Consider the following 15019-nt stretch of genomic DNA (forward strand, 5'->3'; position numbering starts at 1 on the left):
GTTACTACTAGCAATCAAGGTACAAAGAATCACATGCAGCATATACTGTAGGTTGAAATAAATGTGAGAAGTTAGGAATAACAGGAATTATCTGCTGCAAGTCAAAAAGAATTCAGATTTGTAACAGTTCCAGGGAGTATGGAAAACTTTCAAGGTATTTTAAGGAAAACTGATGAAGATGGGAATTTATGTTCAGTAGAGGTTGCACTTGTTTATATGTGCTAGATATGCAGTTCGTACAGACTGTACAAAACTGTCATTTAGGGGAACATTGATGATGCCTAATAGCAAGCTACACTTTGAATTATAATTCTCAAGTTATGACTGATGGAGCATTACGTACACTGTATATATTTTTACTATGGGAAAGAACAGGGATTGCTATCTATTTAACTATGTACAACTTCTTAAGTTAAAAAAAGCCCTCATCACTGACTCCAAGGAAAACCTTGAGCGTTTTGCAAAATAATACATTTTAATTTTTATACTAGCTGAAGAGGTTCAAAATTGAAAATGTCATAGACTTGCTGACTGTATGTAAAGGGAAAATGTAGTGTGTGAGAAAGAAATAAAACTAAATGCAAGAGAGGTAAAATAATCAATCTCTTATTCAGTTATTCCAAATTATCTCCCTGTCCTAAGGATGCCAGAAATCAGTCTTAATGTCAAATATCACCTTTCGTCTTGTTGGTGTTATGTTCATCTAACACTATCTATAAGAATCAAAATCTTTATATTTTTCAGTGTATTCTAGCCTGCATAAATACATCTTTAAAAAAAATCTGAACACAGCTATAACCTCACCTAATTCAGTTCAGGATGTGGGGAGTGAGTTGGATCCCATCCCACAACAATGAGAGAAAGGCGGGCATTGCAGTACACACTGCCACAAGACATCATCCTAGGTCAATTTAGGCTTTCGATAAAAATTTTTAGAATATGCAAGTAAAACTACAGAAAATACCATATGCACAAGGCCAGGACATAAAAACACATTAAAGTGGAATTCATATTTTAAACTTGTCTCTTAGAGCAGGAATTAAAACATTTTTCAGTATACAGTATGGCTGTTTTTCATCAATGGCTTATAATCTCCCATTCTTCATCTGTCTTCCTCTCTCCTGCAGTAGGGATGTGGGATTTGAATATGACTATTGGATGTAGTATTTAATAAATAACTGTGTCTGGCCTGATAATTTTAAGTTAATGTGGATGTCCTGAAATTAAGAGCATATTAAACAATACAAAATGCTTCTCATAGGAAGCACCATTAATATGCAGATGGACTTCTCAGTTTTTTGAAAATGCTGATCTAAATGCTGATTTAATACAGGACCTCATTACAACTCTTAAAGGCACCAGAGTTGTTATTCTAATCCAATTTAAAGTTCGACTTATAAAGCATTTTCATAAACTTAATTTACATTAGAAATATTTTTGGTAAACACAACTTTGACATTTGATACACTAATTATAGTATAGTGTATCAATTACATTTTAGCTCATTTTAGGTCAAGAAGAAAATGGATATTCTAAAGAAAAATACAGATTTTTAAAAATATAAAGCAACACATATACGATTGTTTAGAGTTTCAACACTGGTAACTGTTGTAAGTGCCCCATTTGTTAAAAAAGATGAACGTCACTTCTAAGACAAGAGAGCTGCAGGTGTTAATCAGTGATAAAACACTCAATTTTATTTAAAATAATTCTATTTAAAATGACCGTAAAGACAAAAAAGGAAGTAAATGGTTATTTCCTGTGAAAAGAATATCTATAGGTTCACTTTTCATGAAATATTGAATCTAAGCAGTTATGCAGCCCACTCCTACATTTCCCGAATTGCCGCAGCCATTAAAGAGGTGAAAATCTCATCACAACTTTTCAACAATTCAACCAACCTCCTGTTACTGGAGTCCCACTTTTAATGCTTCACAGCGTTTTGAAGACACTCAGCTGCTAAAACAGATCAATCTAATATACAGCTAGGGAGCTGAGCCCTTAAACTTCTGCTAGGCTGTCTCCTTGAATTGATACTTGTAACTTATCCCAAATACAGTTGGAGGTCCATTAATGTCTCCATTCTCCCACGTCAGGAACAGCAATAATGCCACCTTAAACAGCAGCCTAACTAAGATTATTTTTTTTTAGAATGAGGCACTGTAGATTTCAAATTTATAGTGACAATGTCCATAAAGAAACGATAACTAGAAAAGTCTCACCCTTTTTCTTTCTTGTACTGAAAGAATTATAACTTTGTAATGAATCAATTAGTCATTTATCCATTTAAACATATTTACCTTATCTCCTGTAGCAATCATGTTGACATAATTGCTGATTAGCTTAAATGTGAATCCTCTGTCCATAAAGGTGAAACAACGCTGCAAAACAAATTGCATTATTAAAATGAGGTATCTGATATAAAGAAACAGCTTAACTTGGTTTATCAATCTATCTAGTACATACAGTTCCCTGCATATCTATTTATCTTTTTATCTATCATATTTATGTAGTGCCTTTAATTCCCCCCAGGTATCTAATGAAAATGACTATGCTCAGCAAATAATGTTTTCATGGCTTCCATAGGCAAAGCCTGTCAAAGGGTTACCTTCATTATAGGCTATGACCAGAAGTGAAAAGTTTAATCTTGTTAGTTGGTGTGGCAAGGAAATTGCCATCTGAGGGTGTTCTCCAGTACTGTGAAGTGACTCAGGCTACTCTGGCTGCATCACTGATCTTAAGCTATGGATGGAAAATAACTTTCTCCAACTTAATGCCAGTAAAACCGAAGTGTTACTGGTAGGCCCAAAAACTCTACTTTCTAAGGCATCCAACTTTTCTGTTTCTGCTGATGGTACACTTGTCAAACCTGCTGCTGTTGTCAGAAATCTTGGTGTTTTGTTTGATTCATCATTTAACTTTGAACTACAGGCCTCTTTCTGAAATTTAATTCTAACATTGCCCCTCTCCATCTATTTCTGTCCTTTAATGATGATGCTCAAACTCTGGTTCATTGTTTCATAATGTCTCATATTAGTTACTGTAATTCCCTCTTTATTGGCATCCCTGCAAAATCTATACAGAAGCTACAGTACATTCAGAAATCCGCAGCCAGAGTCCTCACCCACACAAAGTGTTTTGCTCACATCTCCCCTGTTCTCTCTCAGCATCACTGGTTACCGGTTCCATCAAGGAATAAATTCAAAGCCCTACATAACCTTGCCCCTCTCTACCTCACTCAGCTTCTAGCTCCATACACTCCTTGTTGCTCTCTCAGGTCCTCGAGCAGTGATCTCCTTACTGTCCCACGCACCAGACTCTCCACCCTGGGAGGCAGGTCCTTTGGAACTCTTTTCCTCAGTCTCTCTGAGATTGCTCCTCTTTCTTCACCTTTAAATATCACCTCAAAACTTTCCTCTTCTACAAAGTTTTGTCTTTTCTGTAATTTTTTTTCTCTCCCTGTATGTAAAGTGACCTTGGGTTTGTGAAACGCACTCTATAAATGCAACTTGTTATTATTATCATTATTGGTATCTCATTGCAACACGATACCACTAGGGTGTGGTTGTTCCATTACTACCTGGGACCCTAAAGGTGAATGGAGAATTGTCTCCCACCTTTTAAATGAAGCCAATGAGAAAAGATGTTGGTTAATAAAAATAGGTTTACATTGATCCTTGTCCCTGACCTCAGAATGGTGAATAAATGTCAAAATCCCTTTTGTGGATATCAGATGGAGAACAGTTGATGGTAACAGAATCCAAGGAGTGCCAGAACTGCAATGGGTTTCGTTATCTCAGCCTTACCTTCACAAACATCGCAACAGCAAGATTTGCATTCCTTGTCTCTTCAGGTAATTCCTTGTTTTTCCAGTAAATGTGGTCTGACATGGACATCACAAGTGATTCCAAAGGTATGTAATAAGACTGAGACAAGCGTTCGGTTCGTGGGAGCTGCAGAAAAGAAAATTAAGTTTAGTCTTTTCTTGCTGAATTGTCTTCATATATATTTTTAAGTCAAAATAACAAATGTATTTTTAATCAACTAGAATTTTTTAACAGGATAGCAGCATATTTCTAGATTTTTCTTTTACCTGTTTCACGATTTCAATGACATTTAGTAGATTTCAGTTACTGTGTCAAGTTTGCAAGTTATTACTATTGGCTTTCTAAAAGTATTCATATGTGTATACTGTGACTGTTCACTATAAATTAGTTCAGTTTGAGCAAGTGTTTGTATGTGTGAATATACATCGTGATAGACTGGTGTCTAGTTCCGACTTGGTTTTTGCCTTGCATTCATTTTACTGGGACAGTCTTCTGTCAACCATGGTATATAAACATAGGTTAAAAAAAAACCCAAAAACATAGGTTCTGGAGCTTTTATGTTTTAATGCAAGATAGTAGTATAAACCTGGGCTCTTTCTCCTGCCAGCTGAGTGAGCCAGAAGCAGTAAATCTCTGAGTCGTCTGATGGAAGACAGCAAATGAGCTCTTGTCCATAAGATTAGGAGAGCGGAAAGGTAAGGCTCATTCAAGCTTAAAGAAACCTCTTTGCAGGTGAGTAAACCTGTCATTCTTTCAGCTCCTTCTGAACTATATATCATTTGAACAGAATACTTAAACATTCCTCAGGGAAAAGTTGATGTGATCTTGAAATTACCGCTTTAGAAAAATGGCTCATCTTCACTGTCTTGTCCAGAGTGTAGTGCTCCACATAAGAGTGAAAAAAGAGCCATTACAAATTTCAAGCATTAATATAGGACTCTTAAATTGTAAAAAAGAAAACAAAAAGTATCTATGTTAGGTTAATGGACAATGCTAACCTGGCTCTTGGAGAGTAAAGCTGCAAAAGGGTAAGAAAGACTAAAAAAATATGTAGTAATATGAAATAATAAATATAAATAAAAATAAAAAGAACAAATGTGCTGAAGGTGGATTATGGAATTAATTCTTCAGATATACTAATATTGTTTATCGTTCACATGTCTACTTGAATTTAGTTTCAGTTCTCGCTGTATTTTCTTATGGGGTTTTATTATTTATAAGTATTTGTTTGTCAGTGGTAAAGGTTTTCTTTTTTCTGTCCCATTTAGTTTTTCTTTAAGTATTATTTTGTTATATTCCTTTTTGGTACATACAATAACAATTTATTTATCTCATTCTCACTGTATAAACATCTTTTATGTTGTTTTACATATACTGTATTGGTCTTCTTTATATATATGCATGTCAGTTTTCCTGTTGTTACAATTTGGATGTTACACCTGCAAATTGTGTCACCCATATACTGAATGTTTTGTCTTCTTTTGGAAGGTTTTGTTAATAGAATTTATTACACAAATTATCCTAATTTGGATGAATGATTGTTTTTGTTCTTCCTAATTAAACATATATATCTTATTTAATTATTTTACACAAACATTAATGTATAAATGCATTTCTGTAATTATGTTATTATTTCACTAAAATTGACATATTTGTAAGGATAGTATCTACACAATATTTTTTCTTGTGTGTTTCTTTTTAATATTTATAGAGATTATTATTTGTTGTTACTATGTTTTGCACCTTTAGTTGATTCCCCTCCTACAACCTGAGATTAAAGTTAGATTAAATGCTTTGAAATGTTACTTTGGCAATGGATCTTAGTTTTTTCCACTAGATGGCAGCAGTGCATATTTTTATTTCACCACTTTTGCAACTACTGGTTACCTAATCACAATTCAAGTGGGCTGGTGTGGGTGTAGAGTTTGGAGTTCTCAGTGAAAACATTTTGTTATAATTAAGCATTTTGAATCTTAGATGTGGAGTTTAGACTAAGTGATTTCACCGTTTTTGGATATGTATGTTATATGCTCTGTTAAGAAAAACTTTAAAATTGTGGATTTCCATGCTAACAAACTGATATTGAGTTCTGCAAAGGAGTTGTGTATTCATTCACACTAAACCAGTTCAAATAAAAATGCCACCAGTTCAGATAAAGAGTAAAACACAATGAAAGGGTTAAAAGAAAATGTACAAACATAGCATTAAAATCAGTTTAAAGCTTTAGTTACTTAACTTAATTTACCAAAGATAATCTTGAAAATGTGTATGTTAAATTGCAAACTGGATTTCTAAGCTTTTTTTTTTACTATATATCTAATATTATTCCATATATAAATTGTTATATCCACAAATGCACTTTTACTTAATACAAAACTTTGACGGTATGAATTGATACTGTATGTGGGTGTATGTATGTGAATGTGCCATGTGATATTCAGAAAGTGGGCTCTTCCTTTACAGGAGGTGCTGGGGTAGGCTTGTAACCATTTAATAATGGAGAAAAAACCTGAGTGCAGAAAAAAGAGTGGATGGATATACTATAAGCACATATATTTAGCCATAACAAGAAATCATTGCATTTTTTGAAAAAAAAAAGCTTCATTTTGCAAATGATTGTGGTAACCTTTGCCTCTGCAATTTAATGTGCCTTCAAGACGAGTTCCATTGGACATTAGCAATGACAATACTGACATGTATCCTTTACAGCTTTATGCAAATAAGAAGGACTTATTTACCTGTATTCTATTTGTAATCTTCAGATACTGTGCCATTGATTTAGTAATGAGCTCAAAGAAAAAGCGGGAATACTGTAAAAAGACCAACAAAAAAAAACAAAAAAAAAAACCAATTAAATTATTAGTGTTGTCTTTATGATAAAGTCACATGGACTGATTAGAAGGAACAATTTAGAAATACTGTATTACATTACATTACAGATTTACCTTATGCAGTTCATGATTATGGAAACTAAGGAGCTTATCCTAGACGGATCAGGTGGAAGGTAGTAAATAACCTTGGATTGAGTGACCATGAATCAGAGGGCCCATGTAGCACACATCAACACAAAGTCAATTTGGAGTCTCCAGTTTAACTTATTACACTCCCATGTCTGTTTTTGAAATGTGGGATTAAGACCTGACCACATGGAGTAAAAAACTATACAGACATGGAGAGAATACACAAACTCCATGTAGACAGTCACTGGGCACCCAAATGTTTACAAACAGCATCAAAACAACTTATAAGGTAAAGGTTTTTGCAAAGTTTGCGGTGGGCTGGCACCCTGCCCAGGGTTTGTTTCCTGTCTTGCGCCCTGTGTTGGCTGGGATTAGCACCAGCAGACCCCCCTGACCCTGTAGTTAGGATGTAGCAGGTTGAATAATGGATGGATGGATGGTTTTCGCAAAGTGAAGAACCATGTCATACTCCTTTTTTCTTTTATTAACGGTATAAGTGAGGTTATTTGTCAGTGATGTTTTTCAAGTGAATCAATGCATATCACATATACATGTGTTTAAAAACCATGTCTTAACATCATATGACATACTGCAAACTCAAATTTGGTTATTTCTGACAACAATCTTTCTATTTAGTATCTAAAATGGATTTAAACTCTTGATACCTAGAGAAATTGGACTGTACTGTAGAAAAAGGGTGAGCAGATAACTGTACCTCTCTCACAGCCTCTGATAATGTGGGTCAACCAAATGATAGCTCCAGATTACATGTGAAAGCTCATTACTCTCTCAAAACATAATGTTGTGTGCTGTGAACATGGATTATATGAAAGCTAGAATAAATGTGTTCTGTCTCTCTAATGCCTTTCATTCATATGTGTTGCTTTATGTCTTGATTGTAAAACTACAAAGAAAACTACCTTCACAGCAATACTGTCCACCTTTAATACCACTTCACAATATGACTACTTATTGACATTTTGATGCTTACATCTGTGCTATTTATTAAAGCGCCACTATTACTTAAGTAGCCAGTACATTTTTCACTTGGACCACGTGCTCAAATTAATCTGTAAACTTAATTATATTTTATCTCTGCCTTTTTGGTACATCAGAACACTGAGGGCAGATATCATTCCACATTGGGTCCTTACTTTTTAGGTGGATGTTCATCCTGTCTATTTAGTTGCGTATCTGAACTTAAGTAAGCACAGATGATGTGTAACTGCATGAGGAGATGTAAATACCCAGTTTGAAACTCTTGAGATGGGCAGATAAATAACACTGCAACATGGTCAACATGCAAAAGGGCAGTAAGTTAGCCTGGAGAGAAAATGTACTACAGGAGCATAACAGTACATAAAAATCAAACTGGGACAAATAGTGGAGAAAGCTATACACAAGAACACCAGAGCTGACGTGGAAATGGCTACCACTTTACATCTCATTCTGTCAGTTGTCACACACGTGTGCATGGGAAGCAGCTGAAGGGCTTAGACAATACTGTTTATACATCTGCCCAGGGGCGGGGACGCTGACGCCTTTCTGAGTTCTCTGCAGGTCTTACCCGGAAATCCCACCAGGAGCCGCCATTTCCAGGAAGGACACACCACCTCCGGTTCCGGCCCCAAGAATGAGGTCACTTCCGGTTCCGGCCCCAAGGGTGATGTCACTTCCAGTTCCGCCCAGAGGACGACATCATTTCCGCCCTCTGAGCTATAAAGCTCACTGCCTTGCTTAGGCAGGCAGTTCTGTTTTGGACTCTGTTGTGTAAACTTGACTATGATGTCTCAAAGACTTTGCAGCCAGGAAACCGATTAAACGGGTGGCTGCCCCAAACCTTTTCACGCCTCAAGTCTCTACTTATTACAGTGGCGTAGTCGGCAGGATGGTGTCCCTGAAGAACCCGGGACACGACCTTCAAGGAACCAGGTGGGTGAGTACCGGGCCGAAGTTTCGGGCAGGGAGTGCCGGGGTCAGGAAGGACGCGGTGCAGGCTCTGCTCCACGAGCATAACCCGGGGCTAACAACCCATCTCGTGGAGAAAGTAGAGGGGACCCACAGGCGTGGGCTGGCCTCTGGGGAACACACACGAGTAGCTCAGTATGCTTTCCTGGGCAGGAAAGCCGAGCCGCCCATCGGGACCAAGGTCCCTGTTAATGATGGGTTATCCCCAGGCCAGCAGGTAAAAGAAATATTAAACTGGGAGTTTAACCCCAGTAAAGGGCTGTCAGAGCAGGCTATGGCTCTCTGGCAGCAGGTGGGGAGTGGCTACGCCATTTGAATTAAGCCCCTTACAAATAGTACAGCAAGTGGCCTGTTTTTGCTGGTACAACACCTACCCCAGGACTTTGCCCAGCCGCCTGGGGCTAATTTCATTCAATGGACGAGCTACTACAGCTCCTAAAAACACCAAGGCCGGCTGTGAAACCTGGGAGGGCAGAACAGCTGCTTTGTGGACTACCCGGGAGTTATGTCCCACTAAAGCAGTCCCCTCCACGCAATCCAGAGCCTGTTCGAAGTCGCCGGGCCGCCTGGCTTGCGACCTGTCGGGAACAAGGCGGACCGTAGGGGACAATGGCGGGTTGTTTGTGTGCCCTTAGCAATCCCTGGCGGATAAACATACGGGAGAGCTTATTATTAATGGACATAGGTAACAGCGCTGTTTGATTCCGCAGTAACGTGTCTGTCGTTGCTCGCCGCTTTGTTCTACCGCAACAATGGATTAAGAAAAGACCAGTCTAAAATGTATACACGGAGATATCCGCCGCATAATACCGCCCGGTGTTACGTGTGTCTCGGAGGAACCCTTCGCGGCTTACGAAGCGGTACACCCGGATCCTCCGCTTCCGTAATCCTCGGCGGGACTGGTCTGACAGTAACGCGTAGTTTAGAAAGCATTCCCAAAAGCTTTTGGCCTCGTTATAGATGATAAAGACTCATCTCAAGCTGCTTCCACACCGTAATCAGCCGACAGGGAGTGAGGCGGTGGGCCAAGAGAGTGACGAAGATACTCCCGGACCGCCGCTGGCTACTACGCCATCCACTAGCGCCCGCAGCGAGGGAGGATTCTCCGCCCCTTGAGGTCAGACCGACCCTCTCTGAGTTGCACTTTCAGTTTAGAGCGACCGCTTCTTTCAAGAGAGAACAGTGGAATGACGACTCTCTGAAGCACATAAAGAATGCAGTGGTTCTCGTTAACGCCAACGACGATTTGCCCATGCCACAGGGACCTCACTTTGTCATGGATAATGAATTATTGTATCGGGTTGCTGAACATGAGGGGAAGGTCCGAAGTTGTTGCTAGTCCCGCTGACCTACCGGCGGCAGGTTTGCGAAGTTAGCCCACTCTCACCTTCTTGGAGGCCATCTCGCCCGATAAAACATTAGAGCGCATTAAGCTCCGCTTTTTGGCCGGGATTAATGAGGAGGTTCGCCGCTTTTGCATTTCCTGCCCGGAGTGTCAACTGCGGCAAATTCCTAGGAAGGACCGTGCTCCTCTGATTCCCCTTCCCTTATTGACGCTCCCTTTGACAGGATTGGGGTGGATATAGTAGGACCCTGGAGCCCTCAGCCCGAGGATATAAATATATACTCGCCCTCGTGGATTATGCAACCCGATTCCCTGAAGCCGCTCCATTGCGCCGCTACCACTAAAAATATTGCACGGAACTAGTAGGAGTCTTTTCACGCGTGGGCATTCCTAGAGAAGTCCTGACGGACCAAGGAACGCCTTTCACCTCGGAAACGCTCAAGGAGACTGCCAAGTTACTGAAAATAAAGCATTTAAAACCTCGTGTATCATCCTCAAACCGATGGGCTAGTGGAGAGATTCAATCAAACTCTCAAGCAAATGCTACGTAAGGTAGTCAGCAAGGATGGGAGGAATTGGGACCAACTCCTCCCCCTGTCCTCTTTGCCTACCGGAAGTCCTCAAGCCTCTACGGGTTCTCTCCCTTTGAATTACTATACGGAAGACAGCCCCGGGGCTTATTAGATATTTTAAAAGAGGGCTGGGAAGGGGAGGCACAGACCTCCACTAACATTTTGGAGTATATCGCCCATTGCGCGATAGATTTGATGTAATAAGACCTATACTAAAAGTCATATCGAGGAGGCACAATCAGCACAGGCCCGCCTGTATGACCGGGCACGACTCTCCGGAGTTCCAACCGGGGATCGCCATGGTATTGGTTCCTACTTCACACTCTAAACTGCTCGCACATTGGCTAGGCCCCTACGAAATTAAGGAGAGGAAGGGATTGGTCGACTATTTGGTGAAACAGCCCAATCGCCACCAGCTGAGCGAATATATCATGTAAACCTGCTGAAACCGTGGAAGGAGAGGGATCCCGATCCCTCCTCCGACAGCCCTGCTCTCTTCGGAAGTAAGTGCCCTTAATTTCGCGAACAGCTATCTCCCAGACAGAGACAGGAGCTCAAGCAGCTATCCGCCGTCCCAGAGGTGGTAAGTGAACAACCAGGTCGGACCTCTCTGATTGCGCGACATAGTGACTGACCGGGGTGATCGTCCGTGAGCGACCCTACAGACTCCGGAGGCAAAGAAAGTAGAAGTGGAACTGGAAATCAAGCTTAATGCTGGCACTAGGAGTGATCGAGGAAAGTAGTAGTCCCTGGTCCAGCCCCATCGCCTTGATTGCTAAGCCTGACGGCAGTTGGAGGTTTTGCAATGACTTCCGCCGGCTCAACCAAGTTTCCGATTTGATGCTTATCCCATGCCTCGCGTGGACGACCTCCTCGAGACTGGGACCAGCCAAATTCTTGACTACACTTGACATGACAAAGGGGTACTGGCAGGTTCCTTTAACGGAGTCCGCGAAGGAAAAACCGCTTAGCACTCCTAGCGGACACTGGCAGTATCGTGTCCTTCCATTCGGGTTACACGGGCTGCGACTTTTCAGCGCCTGGTGGACAAAGTGCTCCGCCCCATAACTCGCTCTGTGCTGCCTATCTGGATGACGTTGTCATCTATTCCAGCACCTGGAAGGAGCACATACAGCAGGTCACAGCAGTATTACGGACATTGGGAGAGGCGGGCTCGATCAACCCCAAGAAATGTTACTTGGGTTGAGGAAGCCAAATATTTGGGCTACCTAGTGGGCGGGTACTGTGAGGCCACAGTGTTCCAAGTTGCAAGCCATAATGGCCTGGCCCGTCCAAGAAACCAAGCGGCAAGTCCAATCCTTTCTCGGTTTGGCGGGTACTACCGCCGGTTTGTGCCTCGCTTCTCCGAGAGAGCGCGCCTTGACCGACTTGACAAAGAAAAGAGCTCCTAATACGGTGGTATGGTCTGATAAAGCGGGGCTGCATTCAGTGACTTAAAAGGGCTCTGACTTCAGCACCTATCTTAATCTCCCCTAACTCTCTCTCCCTTTTGTCCTCCAGACGGACGCCGGACACAGGCTTGGGAGCCGTGTTGAGCCAAAGCGCCGACGGTGTTGAACACCCGTTATGTACCTGAGCCGGAAACTGTTGGACCGGGAGACCAGGTACGCGGCGGTGGAGAAGGAGGCTCTGGCGATCAAATGGGCGGTGACGCAGCTGCGGTACTACCTCTTGGGTCGCGTGTTCACTCTGGTGACGGATCATGCGCCTTTAAAGTGGATGGCCCTTCACAGGGAGTCGAATCCGCGGGGCACGAGGGGGGTTTCTTGACCTGCAGCAGTACAAATATACGCTCATCGACAGGGGTCCCTTCATGCCAACGCCGATGCCCTCTCCCGGCCCACGACCTCTCGGTGCAGGTCGCCCGACCCACGGGTCTGGGCTGAGGGGAGTCTTGTCACACACGTGTGCATGGGAAGCAGCTGAAGGGCTTAGACAATACTGTTTATACATCTGCCCAGGGGGGGGCGGGTACGCTGACGCTCTTTCTGAGTTCTCTGCAGGTCTTACCCGGGAAATCCCACCAGGAGCCGCCATTTCCAGGAAGGACACACCACCTCCGGTTCCGCCCCAAGAATGAGGTCACTTCCGGTTCCGGCCCCAAGGGTGATGTCACTTCCAGTTCCGGCCCAGAGGACGACATCATTTCCGCCCTCTGAGCTATAAAGCTCACTGCCTTGCTTAGGCAGGCAGTTCTGTTTTGGACTCTGTTGTGTAAACTTGACTATGATGTCTCAAAGCTTTGCAGCCAGGAAACCGAATTAAACGGGTGGCTGCCCCAAACCTTTTCACGCCTCAAGTCTCTACTTATTACACAGTGTTATTTTTTTATTTTCTGTCTTATGTATTATGGTACATGTCATGTATCTCTGTTACACTTAGCTATCACCAAAGGTGTTTTAAGACTGTGAGTAAGGAGTTTGCTTATGATAAGGAATTGTGGCTGACCAGTTGCAGGGTGTCTGGCTGACAAAAATAAAAGTAAGAGTGACCAGGCATATAACCCAGACGCAAACTGAGAAAGTTCACACTTGTCAATAGCAACAGCCTGACACTAAACAGAAGACAGAGGGGTTGTGCAGTAATCCTCACAACAAAGTTACAGTATATCCAGTGAAGCATGAGACACACTGAGGTTCTCTCAGGATGTTTAGCAAGTTAAACACATTTCCCACATTTTATGTCTTTAAAATAAATTTTATTCATTGTACTGGTTGAATTATTGACACTTGCATGACAGCATGCTGTTTTTTTGTGTCACATTTTGCATACAAGAATGCTTCCCTGCTTTGTGTCACTGCATGTGTCAATTGATGATGCATACTTAAAAGACGGGCTGATGTAGGAAATTTTGTCTGTATGCCATTAAAAAAAATAAAGGTAAGAATCCATCCATCCATCCATTTTCTAACCCGCTGAATCTGAATAAGGGTCACGGGGGTCTGCTGGAGCCAATCCCAGCCAACATGGCAGGAACCAATCCTGGGCAGGGTGCCAACCCACTGCAGGACACACACAAACACACCCACACACCAAGCACACACTAGGGCCAATTTAGAATCGCCAGTCCACCTATCCTGCATGTCTTTGGATAGTGGGAGGAAACCAGAGCGCCCGGAGGAAACCCACGCAGACACGGGGAAAACATGCAAACTCCACGCAGGGAGGACCAGGGAGGCGAACCCGGGTCTCCTGACTGCGAGGCAGCAGCGCTACCACTGCGCCACCGTGCCGCCCAGGTAAGAATCTCTAAAAAATTAATAGGAAGTGTTCTCAACTAAGCATTCAAAACTAAGGTTTTTGATTTACTCCTCTAGTGAAGTTTGGCTTGATTATCAGACCCTTGCTTGTTCTAAAACTAAAAAGTGGTCACAGAATCTTCATATTCCCAACAATTTTATCCTGAACATTATCACTGGAGCTAGTAGGATGCTTTGAATCATCAAGAGTCATGCTCAAGGCAGTTTTGAAGGAGACAGTTGACTAAAATATGTTGTCAGAGTTCTGCAGTGGCCAACTGTCATGTCTCTGACTCCATGCTGCAGAGGAACAAACAGGCTTTTACAATGGGAAAGCGTATTTTCTGCTATTCAAGCATTCTTTCATTTATGCTCTTCCATAACATATGCTGTATAGATTGTGAATTTGTACTACTATAATTTTAACTGTTTCTTATTCATAATTAATTAATTAAGCACAAGTGAGGATTCTGAAGTGATGTAATACAAATAAAGAAAGCTGAAACTGAAAAAGGAACAGCAATAAATAAATAAATTATTAATATATAAATTAATGGGTTGGCAGGGTGGAGTAGTGGGTAGCACTGCTGCCTCGCAGTTAGGAGACCCGGGTTCACTTCCCGGGTCCTCTCTGCGTGGAGTTTGTATGCTCTCCCTGTGTCTGTGTGGGTTTCCTCCGGGTGCTCCACTTTCCTCCCACAGTCCAAAGACATGCAGGTTAGGTGCATTCGTGATTCTAAATTGTGTGCCCTGCAGTGGGTTGGCGCCCTGCCCAGGGTTTGTTTCCTGCCTTGCGCCCTGTGTTGGCTGGGATTGGCTCCAGCAGACCCCTGTGACCCTGTAGTTAGGAAATAGTGGGTTGGATAATGGATGGATGGATACAAATTAATAGTAACTTGAAATAATGAAGCACAAAAAATGAAACAGAATAAAGCACAATTGTATGTGTGTGAAACTTATGTGCCAATTTAAGAATGTTGCCATTATTTAGGTTGAAATGGGCCTCAAGTCACAGTATGTGGGAGTCAAGGCTAAGAGAAAACAAGGCATGACATCTCCACTTGTGCAAAGCATAAGCATGTATAAT

The 15019-nt window shown here is 41.8% G+C and overlaps 1 protein-coding gene across 12 annotated transcripts in view; it reads right to left on the reverse strand.

The window, feature by feature from the left end:
• Positions 1–15019, reverse strand: part of dock10 (dedicator of cytokinesis 10) — a 407603-nt gene that overhangs the window by 58470 nt on the left and 334114 nt on the right. For all 12 annotated transcript variants that reach the window (XM_039756196.1, XM_039756260.1, XM_039756213.1 and 9 more), the window contains 3 exons: positions 6566–6637; positions 3807–3953; positions 2301–2381 (listed from right to left, as the gene is read on the reverse strand). In XM_039756196.1, coding sequence (XP_039612130.1) covers positions 2301–2381; positions 3807–3953; positions 6566–6637 — 300 coding nt within the window. The remainder of the gene's footprint in view (positions 1–2300; positions 2382–3806; positions 3954–6565; positions 6638–15019) is intronic.

This window comes from Polypterus senegalus, chromosome 1, assembly GCF_016835505.1.
Source record: "Polypterus senegalus isolate Bchr_013 chromosome 1, ASM1683550v1, whole genome shotgun sequence".
NCBI classification, from domain to species: Eukaryota; Metazoa; Chordata; class Cladistia; order Polypteriformes; family Polypteridae; genus Polypterus; species Polypterus senegalus.